General features: G+C 41.9%; 1 protein-coding gene across 1 annotated transcript in view; it reads right to left on the bottom strand.

The window, feature by feature from the left end:
* The window catches only part of specc1 (sperm antigen with calponin homology and coiled-coil domains 1), a 65,073-nt gene that overhangs the window by 16,111 nt on the left and 28,426 nt on the right, over positions 1-20,536 (bottom strand). Inside the window, exons 4-11 of the mRNA XM_070917014.1 lie at positions 12,895-14,462; positions 10,836-11,043; positions 9,976-10,049; positions 8,253-8,428; positions 4,169-4,332; positions 2,844-2,944; positions 2,641-2,716; positions 1,673-1,817 (exon numbers count right to left, since the gene is read on the bottom strand). Of these exons, the coding sequence (XP_070773115.1) occupies positions 1,673-1,817; positions 2,641-2,716; positions 2,844-2,944; positions 4,169-4,332; positions 8,253-8,428; positions 9,976-10,049; positions 10,836-11,043; positions 12,895-14,462 (2,512 nt within the window). The remainder of the gene's footprint in view (positions 1-1,672; positions 1,818-2,640; positions 2,717-2,843; positions 2,945-4,168; positions 4,333-8,252; positions 8,429-9,975; positions 10,050-10,835; positions 11,044-12,894; positions 14,463-20,536) is intronic.

Genomic DNA, 20,536 nt, shown 5'->3' with positions numbered 1-20,536 from the left:
AAATTATAAGTGGTACAACAGATTGGTTAAATGCCTATCTGCTGTATTATTCAGAGGGTCTGTTCCCTGGGGTTTGCGCTGGAGCTGAGGCCATGGGAAGGCCACGAGACACGGTCATTGCTCTGAGCATGGTAAACATTTCACACGTCACAGCAGCTCTGCTGTTAAATTCATTATTTCTCTGTTGTAGGCACAGCAAGGCCAAAAGCAGCACGATCCTCTCCAAACAAATACTGCGGAGGCGGAGAGTGCGAGCATTGGCAGCGATACAGCAGCTATATCATAACCTGAAAACCATACCAAACACGGTACTGTACTTCTACTGCTGTACTGCTGCGTGAAGGTCTGCAATATAGTGACACGCATTTACATTAATAATGTGTAAATATGTTCAAATGCGAGAGCGATTAGACAGACAAACAGACAGACAGGTGCTGAAAAAAAGATCAGCTACAGATCAGCTATCTTTGCAGCCTTGTGTGTGATCTTTGAAACGTTATTCTTGGTGGAACTAATAATACTGTAAATACAGAGGGTGAAGAGCAGAGAGCTCAGTAATATCATGACACCACAGGAGGAAGAGGTGAGGCTGGACAGACAGGTTGTTAGTTTCTAGATCACTGAGAGTAGTTTGTATTAATGTCAACAGAACATATGTTGGCTGAAGCTGAGGGTGTTGTCCACTGTGATGCCCAATCATTTGACTGCTTCAACCGTCTCACTGTGACAACATGTGAATGTAAAGTCAAACGCTGAGTCATCTGCCTCAAATGTATAACCTGTTGCAGTTGTAGGTGAGCTTGAGTCTGGCACACATGGAGTGCTACAATTGGTCATTTTTGTGTGTACACAGAGAGGAGCGGTCTTTATGGGAAAATGGCAGTCAGTAATGCCAAGAAGTCAGAAGATGAAAGCATGTTTGTTTAACATCTGTCCCTCTTCCCTTTCTGATAAGTGAACACAGTACTGTGTTAAAGCCGTGTGTCACGTCAACACTTTTGGTAATAAAAGTTTCTCAGCTGGGACTTAAATATCTAAAACTGAATTTCAGTACAATATGTTGCTATTTAAAAGGCCAACAAGGATGCTAAGAAACAGTTACATTAACACCAAAACCTGTTATTATGGATCTTAAGTTTTGCAAAAAGAAGCAGAACTGAAACAGTTTTTACAGTAAGTCATTATTCCACTGCAAAAAAACTTTGTCTCAGTCTACTTACCCTATTCTGAATTATTTTTTTAAACAAATGTACAATTTGTGCTAAGATATTTTTAACATTTCAGAGAAAAGTGGAATTACAGTATTTCACAACAATGGCAGGATTATTTCTGTGCTATTTAATTTCAATATGAGACTAAATGGCTTGTTAACATGTGTTGGATGGCCAGAGCAGGTTTGCATGGGTGTTAAATAAAGTACAAACTCAGAACAAACCTGGTTTGACAACATTCAATTTGCATTTCTGTCTAATTTCCTGTAAATTACAACCAACTATTATGTTGCACATAGAGAAGTCAGTACTCTTAAACTAAAGGCAACACATGTTTTGCTGTTTCCAAAGTAGGGAAAGTGGTTAAGATTATTTCACCAGTATCATGGAAACCTGCACAGCTAAACAAGTGGAATTATCTCACAGTGAATTATTGGACGAGATCATTTGGGGAAGCCCACCTGAGCTTGCTGTTGCCTCGGTGGTAGCTGAAGGATGCTGTGCGGCTGCTGAGGGAGGCAGGGGTTTTGATTACAGACTCCAGAGAAGGGCTCTTCCTCATCAGGCTGGTAGGTTTCAGGTCTTCCCCGCAGCCCGACAACTTATCTGGGGGAGTGACGGATGCAGGAAAGAGAGGGAGGCAAAGGAGAATGAGAATAGTGAGTAAGAAACAGACAGATCATAATGTACTTTATAAAGCACATTTGACAAATCACACTGAACAATGCTTTACGTAAAAAGTAAAGAAATGGAACAAATTTACTTTAGGAAGGATTCTAAAAAGTTACAGATGTTTTTACTCTACTTAGAAATGTCACTGTACAGTCCAGGGATCCTGACTTGAAATACCCCAGTCTTCAAAATAATCAAAATTTCCCCGGTATAGCCTGAACAAGTCTTGTAGCCACTGTCTGTACAAAGACACACCTGAGAAGTAATGAGTAGTGACGTTTCAGTTTCATAAATGACAGTGAAATAAGATCAGGGGAGTGATGCAAACTTTTCATCTGCTGTCCTACTGAAATAGCTCAGTACTTTAAAAGTTACTGTACGTATGTTTGTTCTTAGTCAACTCATCGAGGACGGAGCTGGAACACCTGTTGACATTTTAAGAGCCCAGTCACCACATTTACGGTATTTACTTACTAAGAACAAAATGATAAATCTACCCTTAAAAACAACAGTAGCCGGATGCTTGCATATCTTTATTTATCCATTCACTTAACTCTCTGTGTAGACTAATTACAGCCCACATTTCAGCCTTACTCATTTCTAAAGGCTCTGATTCATAGTAGTACTTCGGCTGGAGATTAAAAGCACTCTGCGATCTGCCCATCATTTGTTCCACTATGACTGCTACATTAAATATGGGTAAACATGTCAATTAGACACCATGGCTTCCAGCTGAAACCATATCTGTGCCACATACCATACTGATGAGAGAATTCTCCATGGTTGATTCTTTTTTCCAGGGTCTTTGACAGTGGCTTTATGTATGGGTGTCTCTAACAGAACACAAAACAGAACAGGGATCTCATCATATCAGGGCTCTTGAACAGTTTCACTTATAGGAAGTACTTTTATCATTACATTATATTACATTTTAAAAAGGTAAAATATCTTGATGTATACCTGGATAGGGGAGACGGCAGCAGCAGGTGTGGTGCGTACAGGGATCCCACTCAGCGGGCTTCTCGGGGAGGAATGCATTTGAACTGTGTGGCCTGGTCCATCTGAAACCAGACCAGATAATGGAGCCATTGATTGTTGTACCAAAAGAGCAAGAAATAATTATGACAGTCATCATTTATTCTAAGACTTCAGTGTAATTACTGTAAATAATAATTCTGCAGAGAAGACCGGCAGCCATTATATTAGATGACAACAGGAGAAGGATGCCGTTCCTCTTGCACAAACATTATTGAAGTGGCTTTTTGCAGTGGCAGATGGTAGAGGCAATGAAAATCAGATGGAAAGTGGCTCTTCAACATGCCTTCAGTATAGCTCGAGAAAAAACAAAGAGCAAAAAGATGCAAGAAAGGAACTGGAGTATTTATATTCATATATTGAAAACCAGGAGCAAAATAACATACAAATGCTTAGCAAACGATAGTTAGGCCTACGGTAGAGCGTATTCAAACACTGAAATCTGTTTGTAGTATCAAGTATGAAAAACTGTCATGTACCCATAGTATTTTTTCAGATTCTCAGTCTTGTTTACTTATTCTTTGATTATACACTATGTCCTCTGCCCTACATGTTATGGCAGGGCTGTTGTATTGGATAACATTAGATTGTACAGGTGTACCTAACAAAGTGGCCACTGAGTGTACATTTTTTATTCAATGTATAGATTTATACATTTAAAAGTGAAATTTATTCAGTCAAAGTTCTGGTATTGCTGTTTGTGTGAACACAACATTGTATACAAGAAAAGAACAGTTTTGTTTTTATTCAAACTTTTGTTGAAAGAAATGTTTACATGACAAAGTGAGCTATCAGGAAAATATCTAAAACTTCAGCACTGTATTGAAACCAGCTCTACATACTTGTCATGTGACATTCTCTGTTAACATTTTAATATGCTATGACACATGATAAAGTGTCTGAGAAAATGTGACAAGAGCAACCATTTCCACAGTGCTGCTGTAGCTAAAGCTTTCAAAGGAAAATTCCTCCACGTCAGTCACATATGCATCATTTTTTTTTTTTTATAAACGAGTGTCACATGATTTTATGGACAAAAACAGAAAAACCCTCTAAAAACCTGGCTGAGGTCAGCCCGGGCCACACAGTTCAGGCACAACTGCACATAACTTTGCTGCAGAGAAATGACAGATATCCACGCTGGAGATCTCACCAGCTGCTCTCCTCTGTAGTTATTATACTGCTGTGTTGGGATTCCCTGTCTGTGTGTGTGTGTGTGTGTGTGTGTGTGTGTGTGTTGAGGTGCTCACTCTGTCCAACAGTATCAAAGGACTTAATGAGGGATTTGACAGTAGCTCCGGGCTCCGAGTCGGCATCTCCGCTGGCGTCGGTGGGTGTGGTCGGGATCATGGAGATGCCGCACCAGTGACGGCTGTTCTCGGAGTCGGACGCTCTCACCTCGTCACCTTGGGACCTAACAGACACAATGAACAGAGTTGCTGTGTAGAGGCATATACAATACAAACAGCTGGGGAGAGGAGAATCTGACGAGACAGCATGTGCATTGGTGAACTGAAGATTAGACTCAAAACCCTCACTTTAGTCTTTATCTTACGAGATTACCTGACAACATCATGAGATCATAGTTTGAACTAAAGAACTGTCAATAACAGATGACCAGTTGCAGATAGCCAGATCTAAATTTGGAACACAAAATCTGAGCAGTCCAATCATCAAGACACTTTCTACCCATTGGCCCTGGTGGACATTGGACTCCAGGCTACAGCGTGAGGGATTTGGACTATCAGTGATGGATGAGGAACGAATGACAAGAAAGGAATGCCCGTCTTAAACATTGCACCCAACTCACCTCCAGAGTGTGTAGACTGAAAGAGATACACAACCACAGTTGGACTGGTGTAGTTTCATTTATTCATTTGCCTAATGGACAACAGTCAAACATACAATACACTTTGATGTATTCTTTCACAGGCATAAAACCAGTCACAAGACTTTCTAAGTCTTTCTTTGCAGAATAAATTAACAGCACATTCACTGTATTGTTCATTAAAGGGCTTTACTATAGACAGAAATTGACCTATCACACTGCTACCATCTCATCTTTTTCTAGATGGTATTTTTGAGTGTTTACATTTTGAGCACCAGTACCTTATTATCTGGTAGAACAATATGGCTTTTAACAAAATTGAATATCTCTGATAAAAACTGGACTTTAAGTAGAACCTGAGATCCTGCAATATGCCATTTATACTTCAACAACGCAGAATATTGTGTAAGGGTTTGGCTCAAAGATGAAATAAGTGACGTGTCTTTCAAAATGGGTGACATCACAACATTTGAGGATCTGAGACATTAAAAAGGATGCTGAAGAGATCTCTAAATATGTTTAACATAGTGATTGCTTAACAAGGAAGAAGTATCAGAGTGAACTCTGAGATAAAAAGTCCATGTGGTTGGTTCTATATTGACTTGTCAGTAATTTTGCTGAAAAGTGGAAAAGTAGAAAATGAGTTCAACTCATCATCTGACAGTGGTGCTTTAATGGAAAAATGACCCTTTTAGCAAGCTGTAGCACAGTCTTCTCAGTCTTTGTGTTAAAGTGGTCATCAACATTTTGGTATATTTGAGGAGAGTAAAAAATGACTCTGAGGTACAGCTGTCTGTGTTTGTGGCAGTCCTAAAATCTAATGTTGGCAGTGCTCTGGATCTGCCAGCAAGGCTTACATCAAAATCATCCTGGTTATTTCATCTTGCAGAAAGAATGAAAAATTTAAAAAGAATATGGCAATCATCAAAAATACACATACAAACAGTAACAGAGCAGATGATACCAGTATGTCCATATAGATGTCACCCGTGTATGGTAATTGTGTGTCCCATAGTGCCATCTAATGGCTAAATATACACTGCATTCAGTTTTATTCCAACTACAGGACCAGACAAAACTTAAGTTTTAATCAACAGATCATAAACGGCACGTTTTAAAATAAGCAAACAGAGGTCAAAATATTTTGGCCAAAACAGAAATAGTAAGAACAGCAAACGTGGACTGGACTAAATTCTGCTGAGTTGCTCGTGCCTTGAAATGGGGACTTTTGATGATACAAGTCTGACTTGGTTCTGGCAGAATGCTGGGAATCTTAACTGTTTCAGCTTTGCCACTGATTAAATACTTACGTCTTCTTCCTATGTCATCCTGCGTTTTTTTCACGGTGCTTTTTGTAACAGGTCATTACCCTCTACCATCTCAACTTTCTAAAAAAGGCACAAAGCAGATTCACACAGTATAAAAAGGAGAGTCTTTCAAACATATGGCATTCCTTCAACACAGGTCAAGAAATGTACAAGAAAGAATACATTCATTGAGAAATAAAAGTACAGAATTATTATTCAAAAGGTTCTAAAGGACATGTAGAGAAGTGGAAGCCAGACTCTTTGTGTACTGCATCTACACTGGTCACTGTGGCTTGGAATGAGACTGGTTTAACACATTACATTTTGAACGACACAGAAAGGTAATAAGTGCAACAATAACACTGTCTTCACGTGGTGCCGAGGTGGAGGGCACTTCTCTAGTGCCCTTCTACTGCAGTCTTGGTATCAAAAGTGGCTCCGGTGCTTATTCTGAAAAGAAAAAGAAGGAGGAAGATGAAGTACTGCATACAACTACTGTATGAAGACTATTTCAAACATTTACATGTACATTTGCAGCAAAACTTACATCTTACATTTCTCCCTAACATTATTATTATGAAAAGCAGACCTCTGGGCACTTCTGGCACTTTTTAAAACTCTGTTCCATGCATACCTCTTAGGATTAATAATGTCACTCATAAGGTCTAGTATAAAATCACCCGGTGATGAAGACGCTTTGCAAATGTATCTGACGCAGATGATGCATAGCATGAGTTTAATCCAGTCATGCCGTGCAGACCATCCTGCTATTTAACCAAAAAAGGTAGGAGGGTTATTCATTCAAAGAACAGCAGGTGGCACCAGATACATCTACTTGTAAACAGTAGGTTTAAAGAATCAGGCAAAGCAAAAACCAAAAAGGTAAGATAGTCCTGAAGGTGCAGTCAGCCAGCATATGGAAAGACAGACAGAGTCAGACAGGCTGAAGCAGCAACACGAAGCCAAACACAGATAGGAAGGTCAGTGAGCAGCAGCAGCAGCACACAGGGCAGGGAGAGGCAGGCTGGCTGAGAGAGGGCTGACAGGGCAGGGAACTCACCTGGACTTTACATAGGGAGGCTTGTCAGAGGGACATCTTTGACAGGGTCATCACAGGGAGCTGCTGGAGGTGGGGAGCGGACGCAGTGTAACAGCTAATCTCGGGGGAAAGTTTGCTGATTTAGCCATGGTCTAAAACCGGTAACGCAATGAACTAAATTCACAAGGACTGCATTGAAATTTGAGCAAGACATATTTGGTTTTAAACCAAATATTACAATTTCTTATACACTAAAACTCCTCTCATGAGATTTGTGAGGTGATATAATAAGACTTAAAATGTCTCAAGTAGAAATCATTTAGAGATAATTTGCTCGCTTAAAGGATTACACCATGACTGGCCACACAGATAAACAGAGCACTATACAGTAGCAAATCTAAGCACTTTGCCACATGAAGTATTTGACCTGGCATGATAATGAGAGGGGACAACACTGTCAAAAACACCATGGCATTTGCACGCTCAAAAACACTTATATACAGTATACTCACACACAAACCAATGCAACGCTCTCTATAAATACATCAATCACATTACTGCATGGCCACAGTGCAACAACACTACATGAAATCTTAAGTATCATGATACATTGGCGTGGAACATCTGTGCGTAGAGCAGATCTGCCACCACGTCTGCCTTTTCATATCATATCTCCTCTAATCAATATACCGTAGCTCATTGTGGAGTGTGAGGTTTGAATGTTACTATAGGGCAATGGTCAGTGTGGAAGAGGGAGACAGAGAGGGCAGCAGCTTAAAGGAGTAGAATACACAGAGGGAAATACCGCAGGAGACTGCTAATTTACCAACAGAGTCTGCCAAATCCCAGGAACCTAAAATGTGAAACTCCAACGATTTAATCTTGTGAAACACCAAGATATGAACTAAATAATGTCTACACTAAATGCAGATAGGAATTTTGGAAAACCTCTTAAGCAAGAGATTCTTGGGAGTTAAAATTATAATATATTACTGTTTGTACCACATATTTGGGGATATGGCAAGACTCTGGCAGGTATCTCATATCCACGTTGTGTTGAGAGAGAAAGGAACTGCAGCCTGATGCTAAACAAGGGGAGCCGGGGAGGGGATTGGTGGACAGGGAGGAACTGAAAAAAAGGAGTATGGTGGAGATGGTACCTGACTCCCTGCAGGGCCTCAATGTCTGTGGAAAGCTTTGCACTGCGATCCTGTTCCTCCTGCAGCTGCCTCCTGAGAGTACGCAGCTCCTGCTGAGCCTCCACCTTGATGTCGTTGGCCACCACCACTGCCGTCTGGAGGTCTGCCTGGAACCGACGCCACTCTTCTTTTTCATCCTAAAGACACAAACATATGGATATATACTGTACTGTAGAGGTAGATGCAAGTATAGACACATACAGGAAAATTCACAGAGACAGAAATCATCAACTGACGCAAGACCTCTTAGTAAACTCTTTAGTTGGATGTCAGCATTAATTGGTCCTAAAGTGAAGTCTAATAATAGACACATGAAACAATGATGAACAAATGATACACAAACAGTTGTACTTTCTGGTGCATTTACTGGACACACTGCAAAAGCATTTATAGTTTAGGCTGGAAAAACTACATTTTACAAAAACTAAGAAAGAATTGTTTAAAGTCCTCGAAAGAACTTAAAAATCAACCTCAAGACAAGAACAAAAAGGAGAACACTCTGGATTTGAACCAGGGAGGCAAAACAACAGGTGCTCTTTGGTTTGAGGTAGAAAAAAGACACTGAAAAAAGAACTGGACATCCCTTGATGCTGAAGTAAAAGAAAAAATATCTAAGTCTATATTCAATGATGTAAAGGCAAACATAAGTACCATGTAGGTTTGTTTTTTTGGCCATGTCTATGTAATACATTTACATTTTTTCTAATGTTTTTTCGGCATCAGATACATGAAAGAAAGGAAAGGAAGTTCCAAAGATCACTGAGAGAGCACTGTACAAAATGAATATCAAGGACATGACAGTGAAATCCAGGAAAATGGTATCTGGTTAACTTGATAATGCCAGTTTTACAGAAAAAACACAAAACAGATGTGACGTTCATGGAAGAGTACCATGGAGAAAATCTGTGCATGCCAAAAAAAACATAACTGCCTGAATGAACAGCCCACCTGGATGCTACTAGAACAATACTTGGTGGACAGTTGACTCAGAGGTCAAACATTTTGGCAAATAGACGAGGAAAAACTGAGCACTAGAACATCTTCCTGACCTTAACATACTCCACCCAAAATGTAACTTTTGAGTATGACTCGCTCGCCCATGTAGGGTTGAAGGACGGCAGTAAAACAGGGGACAGTGGCTATGGTCTTGGCTTCATATGTTCTACGGCTATAAAAGGCATCAAAACTTCCATACCAACTTTTCAATCTACAACTGGGACATAAACCACTTTTCTACTGTCCATCTGTTTTCTCATTCTGTTCCAGACACTCATCATTTCACCACAATATAGCTACTGTAAATCCACTGCTTCTGTGTCACGCTACAGCCCTCATCAATGCTTCCACCGGCCATGCCAGAAATAGCGTATTTCATTTCCAATGCAATGCTTTTATGTATTAAAGTGAAGGTAGAATCAGAGAGAAAGGAAAAGAGAAGGGGAGCTTGTACATTACAATTGTCTGACAAAGGTAGATCTGATCTCAGGTCACAATTACCTGGTGTACATGTGACCAAAATAGCTAAGTGAGTCACCAGGTTAAAACAACCTGAAATGTTTTGGTTTTGTTTACAAATGTCTCGTGCCTTCAGCCTGTGCTTTAATTACTGATTTCTTAAAACAAATCAGGGCACCACAGATGTTATAAAGGAGCTTTATGTGTCTGCATATTGAAGCTTTCTTACCTTCATCTGTCTACTAAAGACTTTCAGTTGCCGCTCTGCTTCACCTTTCTGCTCCTCCAGCTTTCTGACAAGATCTGCAATGACAAAGTCAAGGTTTATGAGAAACGCAGGTCCAAGTCACCGTAGACTCAGAATTACACTAATTCAACACAGCACAACTAAACTGCTCAGTGTGGTGAAGATACAGCAGCAGATATATAGCATAAAGGCTGCTTTACAAGTAACAGTTACTTCTGGACAGTATTAGATCTTTCTGGAAATGTTTGTCATCACTGCAATAATATTAGTATCAGACCGATCTCATCTGCTATGATTCAAAACAGCATGTGGAAAGTTACAGTGTATCCAGCCATATAACATTTGCCAATTGCACTAATGGCAAGTCAGAGACAGATGTGTTACAGTGTGCCCTCAGTTTGCATCTGATTTTCATATACACTAAGTTGCCAGTTTATAAGGTTAGTTTTAAGGTACATGTGGCTTCAACTAATGCAGTCTAATACAACAGCCCTGCAATGAATCCTACCTTCATGAAGGTAGGAACTGTTTAAAGAGGTATTATTTCAACTTTATGGCCCTATTTATATAAATGAGGATATGATATGAAAAGGCAGACGTGGTGGCAGATCTGCTCTACGCACAGATGTTCCACGCCACTGTATCATGATACTTAAGATTTCATGTAGTGTTGTTGTACTGTGGCCATGCAGTAATGTGATTGAGGTATTTATAGAGAGCGTTGCATTGGTTTGTGTGTGAGTATACTGTATATAAGTGTTTTTGAGCGTGCAAAGCCACTGACTGATTACAATTAAGACTGCAGGTTAAATGAGTCCACAGAGAACTGAAGAAGAACATACTCTCCATGTCCAGGACGGCTTGGTTGGTGTGGCAGTTGACGGCCCTCTGCTGCTCCACCTGGTCCTCCAGTTCAAAGATGGTCTCCTTCAGCTCCTTCACCTGGTTCTCAGCCTGGATCCCGGCCTCCTCCAGGGAAGTCACCCGGCTGCTGAGCTCCTGCTCCCTCCTCTCTGCCCGCTCCTGAACCTGCTGGCATTTGGTCTCCGCCTATGTATGAGGGGTTTAAACAAAGAGGCAGTGTTTCATGTGAAAGTAATTGCGGGTTGTCCCTGTGCTAATTAGATGGAACCTCTGGCTCAAGATAGGATAATATATGATATCTTCCAGACATTTGTGTGGTGCAGTGTTTCCATTTGATCTTGATGGTGCTTTTTTACATCTCTATCTTAGATAAAAGATGCTCTCCACCAAAATGCTGTATCAAGACAAGATTTGTAGGTGTCCACAAGGGCTGGATGAAGAAGACAAGCAGTGTGTGTGAGGAAACTAACCAAAATATAATTAAAGCAGGCTAAATTATGTTATGGTATTTATCAGATATGCTTGACTGCTGGTCTGATGAAAACAAACTATTTGCTTCTATTTACCATCACCAGTAAAAAAGTAACCATAGTGAGTCTAATTAGCCTTAACACTTTGCATCCTACTACTGCACATTCGTACACATTGCATTGTGGGTGTACAAACAATTGATTTTTGTTACAAAAACAAAAACAATTGATTTTTCCACCCTAGCTTCCACATCTGTCACTTAATTAAAGTTCTTAAAGTTCTGGTTTTCAAGTAAAGTGAGACAGATATAAGGGTAAATGTAAACATTTAAGTAGGTTGTGAATGATAATAAATGGCTATAGCAATTATGCAGTGCTGTTTACACAAGAGCTTAACTATGTCTGACAATGCAAGGTGACAGTGACTCATGGAAATAAGACTTCAGTCTGGATTAGGTCTGACTGCATCGCTGCATTCTTTGCTCCAACTATTAAATTGCACTGAAGCTGAAGTCAGTGTACCATGATGACTGCTGTCATCATGAGAAATGACACTGTAAAGCAGATCTCTGTGATCAAAGCGTACTAAAATAAGTAAATGATGTAGCTATGCAGGACCGACACCATGTGGCTCTAATATATTAGGATGTTTGTGAGTGGAGTTATGGAGCGGCCTCACCCTCACAGCCATGTGGCAGAGGACAAGAGCGTGACTCAGAGGGTCACACACTGGTGGACCACCCTACTGTTGGCACCATAGTCACAGTCCAACAATGACAGCATCACTAAGCTGAGGCTGACACGCCTCACTTTGGAGTCAACAACCACCAACATGACCCCAAAGCCACGCTGCCTCTGCCCTTTCTGTTTTTTGTGGTGTTGAAGGGGAAAACCAAAGTGACTACTGAGAAACATATGAAAACTATTTGAGTGAACATGAGTTCACGTACTATGGTGGTGAAGAAAAGTATCAGCTGTAAAGCATGTCATGTTTGAAACATCAAGCAAAATGTGTGTCCTTATGTTCACATTCAATAGGTGGTGACACAGAATCTGAACAAAAGTCAATTAACAGATTCTAAACGAGTAAACAGCTTGCTTGGCTTTTTCATATTTTACAGTAAATGTGTGCCGAAAGCATTCACAACTAATGAGCTCACTAAGAGCACAAAACTTGAACACAGCGTGTCACATATAATTCAAGTCCTGGTTTGTACACACACCACCACACACCACACAATGGAAGCTAACAAGTGGAAAAAGTTTTAACTGTGACTTTCTCTAACCAACAGAGAATTGTCCAGTTTTACATAGATGTATCTGAATCTTTGCTCACGACATTTGTCTTCAAACAAACATGTTGTACTCTGTGCTAAATACTAATACTTCATGTGCTGTCTGAATTCCCATCTGAGTGTATTTCTTAAACAGCAAAATATCTCTAACATTGTGTATTATGGTGTATATATACACAGTATAATTTGAACTTAAACAACAGACCCTAAAGAAGTCCAATAAGTCATTATACTATAAATCCCAAGTTGGAAATTGAGTTGTAACCTCATACCTTGGACATTGTGGCTCGCACATGCTCAGTCTCAGCCTGGGCCTGTAGCAGCTCTTGCCTCAGCTCTGTCAGCTCCACCTCCAGCCTGTCTCTCTCAGTGTGGGCTGTTTTCAGCAGGTCCTGCACCTCAGTGTTGTCACTGGCACTCTGCATGGCCTTCAGCTCACCCACCTTTTGCCTCTCAATGTCCACCTGCGCCTTCAGCCTACTGTTTTCCAGTCTGAGACAGTCTGCTGTTGCCCTCTGCTCCTCTGCGGCCTGAGTTGCCTGACATCCAGCTTCCAGCTCCCTGTCCAGCTGGGCCTGCAGCCTGTCCATCTCCTCTCTGAGGAAGCGCACCTGGCCCTGGGCCTCCTGGTGCTCCTCTTCCAGAGCCCGCAGACTGCCTGTCAGCTGCTGCTGGATGTCTACCAGCTTCTCCCGTTCGAACCGTGAGCTTTCAACCAGCTCGGCATACCTCTGCTCTAGCTCGGCCAGCCGAGGCCCTTGGCTCCCCAGCTCCTCCTCCCTCTGGGCCTGCGCTTGAGCTTGCTCCTGAAGTCGGCCAGCCAGCGCCTCGTTCTTCTGGGCCAGCACCTCCAGGCGCTCTCTCTGCTGTTGAAGTGAGGTCTGCAGGAGGCGCTTCTCCTCGGCCATGCGCTCATTCTCAGCAGTCAGCTCCTGCACCACCTGCTGCTGGTCGGCCAGCTCCTGGAGAGTCGCCTGCAGCTCCTCAGCTGTGCTGTGGTGGCTCTCCTCCATCTTGTGAATCTGTTCTGTCAGGCTCTGCACTGACACATCCTGCGCCCCCGCATTAGTTACTGCCCCCACTGCAACGGCTTCCCCACTGACACCGCTGCTCACTGATTCTGAACATGATGGGATCTTCTCAAACTCTGAGGAGTCGGGCGATGGTGAGTCCTTGGTGATGTCAGAACTGGAGGAGACGGAGGTTTTGAGAGGGCTGCCAGTAGAAGGGAGGCTGTCCTGTTGCGGAGCTGAGGAGTTGGAGTCTGGGGGCAGGCCATTCACCAAAAGCTTGGAGGGGGTGCTTGTGTTTGTAGTAGAGAGAGGAGAGGCCTCCAAGCAAAGCAGCTTTTCCTTCAGTGCCTGGTTCTCCTCCCTGAGCGCTGCCAGCTCTCTCTGAAACTTCCCGTTCTTCTCCCTCAGCTCCCCAACCAGCACAAGCGCCTCCGCCATCTGCTGCTGCTCCTGATCTGCAGCAGACTCTTGGTGTGAGACAGAGTTGGGTGAGGGTGAAGAGGAAGCATTGGAGACTTTACCTTTGCAGCGCTGCAACTCCATCCTGAGACTGCTGATCTCTAAGTCTTTAGCCTTGGCCTCAGCCAGCAGCTCTTTCACCTGGCACTCCAGAAGGCCCTTTTCCTGGCCCTCTGCATCTCCTCGGGACTTGGTTGAACTACGCGTCTGCTTGGCCAGGGTGGAGAGGCTGGAAGTGCTGGCACTAGAAACCATCCTCTTAGTGGTAGAGCTCCTAAGCTGGTCCCTCAGAGAGACGCGGTCTCTTGTTATGGTAGAAGGGATTTCTCTAGGAGCTGGGATACCAGACTTCTTGGCTGCTTGTGCACCTGCAACACAGACCAAAACAAAAGTACATACCTAAGTGCCTAAGCAGTTTGAGCTTTCTGATTTAGAACTGTAAATATAAAGTGAAAAGTTTTTCATTCAGCTACAAAGACACTTATAGACACGATAGACTAACTCCTAGATCATGAGTCTTAAAGGCTTCTTAAATACCAAACTATGAAACTATCAAATCATCCCTTTAAAGTTCAAATCTTGAAACCTTGTACATAAGTATAAATAATAACAATAACCTACATTCACCACTGAGCAGTAGAAAACTGAAAAAAGCAACATTACTAATCTCTGATTAAATAAAACGGAAATGTTGACAATGACAATATAAGCATTAGAATATGACACAACATGATTTACAAAGTAAAAATGTGAATGTAATGTAATGTGAATGATGTAAATCACATCAGATACGAATTTAGTTTGAGAGTGAAAAATGCATTTAGATCCACTTGGACTGCAAATGTGGGCCAGCGGTGATACAACATAGATTCCAGTTTACAGTCAGGAAATTCTTAATTAGCAACTAAAGTTTCAAAGATAACACTTTCCTCACTACACACTGAAATGGGGAGGTTAATGGAATCAGCACACAGACATGCTGGGACCATGTATTTGTTAACATCATGTAATGACACTAATTGAATAGACAGCGTGTCACATTCAGATACTTGTATTATTCAGCAGTTTCATGCCGCTGGTCACTGTACTCTATTCACATATTGTTCTCTGTTTGGACAGTGGAGCATCTGCCTGGCACTGTCTGTCTGTTGCTGTCTGTGGTCATTCATCGCTGCAGCAGAGCTTAGCTGTGGCATTTCAAAAAGGCATCAGCGTGGGTCGATAGCACGAGCCTTTTCCAGACCCCTGTCAAATATGAAGAGTATTTACTGATGCCCGGCATGAGCAGGGCGCTGCCTGAAAACGTTTTATTGTTTGTTTTCAGATAATCAGCAAACAGCGATGCAGACACAAGGGGACTGCTTGTTTCAAAGGATGACAAAGGTCCCTGTGCACGTGGAGCATTCAGGCACAAAGCAGCTTAAGCAGTGCACAGACAAAGACAGCCCTGTGTCTCTCACATGCATGCACCATCATCAAACCCACAGAGCAGAGACTAGACAGACAGCCTGTGTACTGAGATAGACAGCACACCAGCCTGAGCAGCGCATGCACACACAAAATCCACAAACAAATGGCCTAGTTTGGAATGGAAATCCTATATCCCTGTGGGTTCTTTAAGTACTCTGCCATTGATAGGCACTTTGCACAGACTATCCCCTTATTGAATAAACTAGCAACTGTGGCAGGAGCTGCCAACACTGGCACCGTTTCTGGAGTACAAAGCCGTTTAACATTCCCAGAGTGTGCAGAGGTGGTTGCAAAAGTGAGGTGCTTTAAGTGGAGAGGTAAAGACATATCAACGGTATAAATGGAAAAAACATGAATATACAGATTCATATAGATGTATTTATAAAGTAAACAGATTTGAAAGAAAATCAGGGGATATAAGAATGAAGAATGGCAGAGTGACACTCAGCTCCATCAGTTTTGAATGTCAGTGGGATGAGGCCCTCTGTTGAAAGCCATTCTTTAAAAATAACTTCAACCTGTTTGGATGGCAGCGATGCCGTCATTTAAATTCACATTAACAAATGCAGCACTTCATCCCAACCAGTTAGATGAATTTGACACTGGACAGACCTGCACTTGACAAAGATCCAGCATGCCATTAAAAACCTACAGTCACTTTTCTCAGCACTTCACAGAGGATGAGCCCATGACTGACAGAATAAGGACAGCATGCACTCGTAAATTATGTACTGTCACATGGAAGATGTTAACACTAAATCAGTACTGTGAGTTATAAATGACTATTTACTATGCACTACAGGAAGCATCACCAGACAGGGCAGAAAAAGACAGAAATACCTAGGAGCTCACGCCTATTTTATGGCCACTTGTATTCTCATTATAGGTGTAATAAAGAGAGGGACAATAGGTCCTTGTTAGAGAGAGAGAGAGAGAGAAAGAGAGAGAGAGAGGAGTCCGATGTGATTAATCAGTCCATTCCCATGAGGATGGATGATGCCAGGAGTGGGACCGTGGGACAGCCTTTCACTTGTTCCTTCATATTGTGTTTTCCTCTTGCTCTTAGTGAATAAAAGCCAGATGGAGCACATGAACTCACTCATCTTTAGATCGCCCACCTCTTTAACCATGACATCACCACAGCTGCTTCATGTGCACAGAGAAATGACACCAGCCTAGATGCCAGGAGTCAGCACACGCAAGACAGCAGGACCCTAAAGAGGCTGAAACTGCCACTAGAACAGTATCGTAGTTAGCCTTATTTAGACTGTGTCCTGGCTCTATCAGTAATTGCAGAGGATGCACTTCCACTGATGGTTTTTGTCTGTCCCAGCCAATACAAATACCAATATGCATTTTTGTAGTACAACTGCAGGTGCAGGACAGGTTTAACTTTTGCAGACATGCCTTCCTCAAGGTACCAGTGTTTTTTTAACACTATGCTTATATTCTATTGACAGAAGTGACTCCCAGAGAGAAAGATCATAAAAATGTCAAGTCCACATTTGGCCAAATGTTGGCCATTAAAACAATATTAAACCAAAAACAATATTGTTTTATAAAGTTGATATTGGCCACCACTGACAGTGTATCAGCATGTCTCTAGGAAATAAAAAAATACCACCCCAGTTAGGCAACCTGCTGAAAGTTAAATGTTCACATCATCAAGTGCCCACTTTGCCAGACACAGAGCCAGGGAAAGACATGGCTCTGCCAGAGAGAGAGAGAGAGAGAGAGAGAGAGAGAGAGAGAGAGAGAGAGAGAGAGAGAGACAGAGAGACAGAGAGAGAGAGAGAGAGAGAGAGAGAGCAGGAGGATACATCAGATAGACTACTGACACCTGAAGTTGCCAACTTGTGGCTGTACATGGTACTGGATCAGATCAGATCAGGGATTATTAATAACTAGATACCAGAAATAGTCTCTTTAAAGTGTCTGAAAACCATTTTGAACGATCAAAAACTACAGCCTCTGCCCCCTGCCTCTGAAGGAGACACTTAACCTCCAATCGCTCTAGTTGAGCTGCTCAGTGGCCACCTGTAAAAGTCTCCCAGGAGAGAATGTGGGTAAGTGCATTAACGTGTTACAGAGCGCTGCTGTAAATTAAATTGCCTGCTTAATTGTTTCCTTGATGAATAAATTAAACAAAAAAAGAGCATCCACATGTGTGGCTGATGGATAACAACAATTTCTCCATTGTACAACCAAGCCAAATACAATAACGCCAAAAGAACAAAGACAGTAAACGAGAAAACCAGTTAATAACATTGCTCTATCAAGTTTTTTGGACCCATGTTGCAAAGCCTTTTGAGTGACATTGACATCGCCCTCTTTCTTAATTGCTGCTGAAAAGGAGAGAATGATAAAGCTACTAATGAAATGTCCACCCTATCACAAAGTCTGCACACTACATTACAGTGGTCTGACAATTCAGCCAAAACAATATCAGTAGGGTGTGGAAACTGGTGTGGTGGTAATTGGGACACAGCATCTTACAATTGCTTCAGTTATAATGAAGTGAAATCTGTGCACTGTTTTTTGGGTCCAAGTGGGCACAAGAATTCATTTCCTTACCGTCTTCAAGGAAAATTCTTTCTATTGCAGGTGTGCAGCTGCAAATCAGTCTTTCAAATATCGAAACTGAAATATCCAAGACCAAGGTGGTTAAGAGTTTGCTTAGTCTTAATTTAGTGCCGTCTTCGATGTAGGCCGGCTCAGGTCCAGGACCATTTATAGCTATAGAAGCACTAAATCTGTGAAAAGGAGTGGAATGGGCAGTTAAATGGCTCACTGAGGAGCTTTCCTCCTCTAGCAAGGAATAAATCCTAATGCAGTCCGACGAGACCAGCTCTTATTAATAGCTGAATGCAAATACCGCGAAACACCAGTTTTGGAGACAGAATAAAATCATTCCCAATGAGAGAGAACATTGCCACTGAGAGTATTTCTATATTCAGTGTCTCACGAACTGTTTTATACTCCAGCAGAAGAAGACTCTATATCGATTATTCCAGATTATGACTTTTTCATGTATAATGACAGTATTTAGACAGTAGCTTCAATAAACCTGAGTGAGGAGACTCAGCATATGAAATTATTGTGTTGTTTACATTAACTAATTATCTAAATGAATTACACAGACTGACTTCCAGTAATCCAAAGGCATTCAGTTATTTCATGGGAAGTCAGCTCCCTGATCACAGTAATGCACTGTGCTGGCTTCTTTCTTTCTTTCTAATGAAGATAAGCTTTCAAATCACAGCAGGAGCCGTGTGGCTGGACGCTGTCCAGCACCAGCCAGTTAACTGCAGCCGGCCTGCCTGCCAGCCAAGAGGTGACAGAGTGCATTGTGAGCAAAGTGCACAGTCTTCAATTTACGGAACAGGGGGGGTCATGGGTGAGGAGTCATGATGAATTAATGACTGCAGGTGGTCAAGTGTCAAGAGAGTTGGCACCTGAAATGACGCACTGGCTTCGTCACCATCACAAACAAGTTATGGATGGGAATCTCTCGCTGCCACTCCTCTGTCTTCCCTTCTGTGTTCAGGGAAGTGTGGTGTGCAGTTTTTCAGTCAGGTGGAAGTGGAAAGGAGAGACAGAAAACGCCGTCTGTGTTTCTGCCCTTCCTGTTGTCTAACAGACAGGGCATGAAATAGGTCAACAGGCGCCCCTCTGTCAGACGCTGGGACTCACAGGCATTCCTTTCCTCTTACTGGAGTGGAAGATAGACAGAACCGAGGCTCCATGACTGCCACAGTGACTGAGCAGAGATTAGCCTGGACGGTAAGCTGCATCACAGCAGCCCAATGTGCCACTCGAAAGGACTGCACCACTTGTTGAGGATAAAATTGCTCTTTCATTACAATAAGGTACTGTACATAACTTCAAAATCACGGAACACAAGTTGGACTAATAACTGAAAACTAAAAATAACATGTTTTGGGAATACAGCATGAAAACATCTGACCCTATATTTCCCAAAAAGCAGCTGGAATCTCAGACTTTGCTTCCAGTCTGGGACATGACAACATATGTAAGCTGATAAACAAATAAGCAAACAGATAACCCAAAACTACAAAAGCCCCATGTCAAACAAGGGCAATCTAATTAATTATAAGAAGACCAGCGTCTGTGTTTGCAATAGTCAGCTATGTAAACCAGATATACAGTGTAACATCAAGCTTCGGAGATTTACAGACGGCTGACAACTGTGGATTTGAATGGTTATTTTCACTTGGGATAAGTTCATAACAGAATCCACCGATTCAAAAATGAAACAAACCTGCTGGTTAAATGTCTTTTTTCAGCTATATTTTTGTCTGCTAATCCCATAACTTCACAGTTCAAGTATAAAGTTAATTTGACAATAAGAAAACTTTAGGACATTTTTTTGGTTGTGGTTGAGTCTAAAAAGAGGCTGGAAATTAGCAGGTAGGAGGAAAGACTCAATAAATTGTTAAGCATTGACTAGCTCTGAATGCAGAATTGTTCATGTAATTTTAGACTAATAAGAATTAATGGACTCAGTAAACAGAAAAAATCATTACTGGACTGAAATGAAAAGTAAATAAATGTACTGAAGCCTTCTAAAAGCACTATGTATTTCCAACGTGTGAAAACACCCTAATACATTCTTAGTCTGAAGTCATTACTGTGACTGTCGTGTCAGCAGGTGGCATGTTAATCAATCGTGCCTACAACTGACCAGACAAACCTTCCACCCTGCCTTTAAAAAAAGACATACAGTATGCAAGACTTAATTGTGTGTTTACGCTGAGATGCTTGTTTCGGCCTGGAAAGTGAACAGCTCTGTGCTTCTTCTGCAGCACAGCGTGGAAGTGCAGCATGAGAGCTGGCAAGCCACAGAGGGCCACTTGGCCTGGGTTCTTTGGCTCCTTTAATCATTTTGATTGAATCATTTCAACTGGCCTGCATGCTAAGACTTTTAACACAGCATCCTTATGCTGAGCCA

The sequence above is a fragment of the Enoplosus armatus genome, chromosome 13 (assembly GCF_043641665.1).
Source record: "Enoplosus armatus isolate fEnoArm2 chromosome 13, fEnoArm2.hap1, whole genome shotgun sequence".
Classification (NCBI taxonomy): Eukaryota; Metazoa; Chordata; class Actinopteri; order Centrarchiformes; family Enoplosidae; genus Enoplosus; species Enoplosus armatus.
Note: the sequence above shows the minus strand (reverse complement) of the source record. Positions and strands in the feature narration are given on the sequence as shown.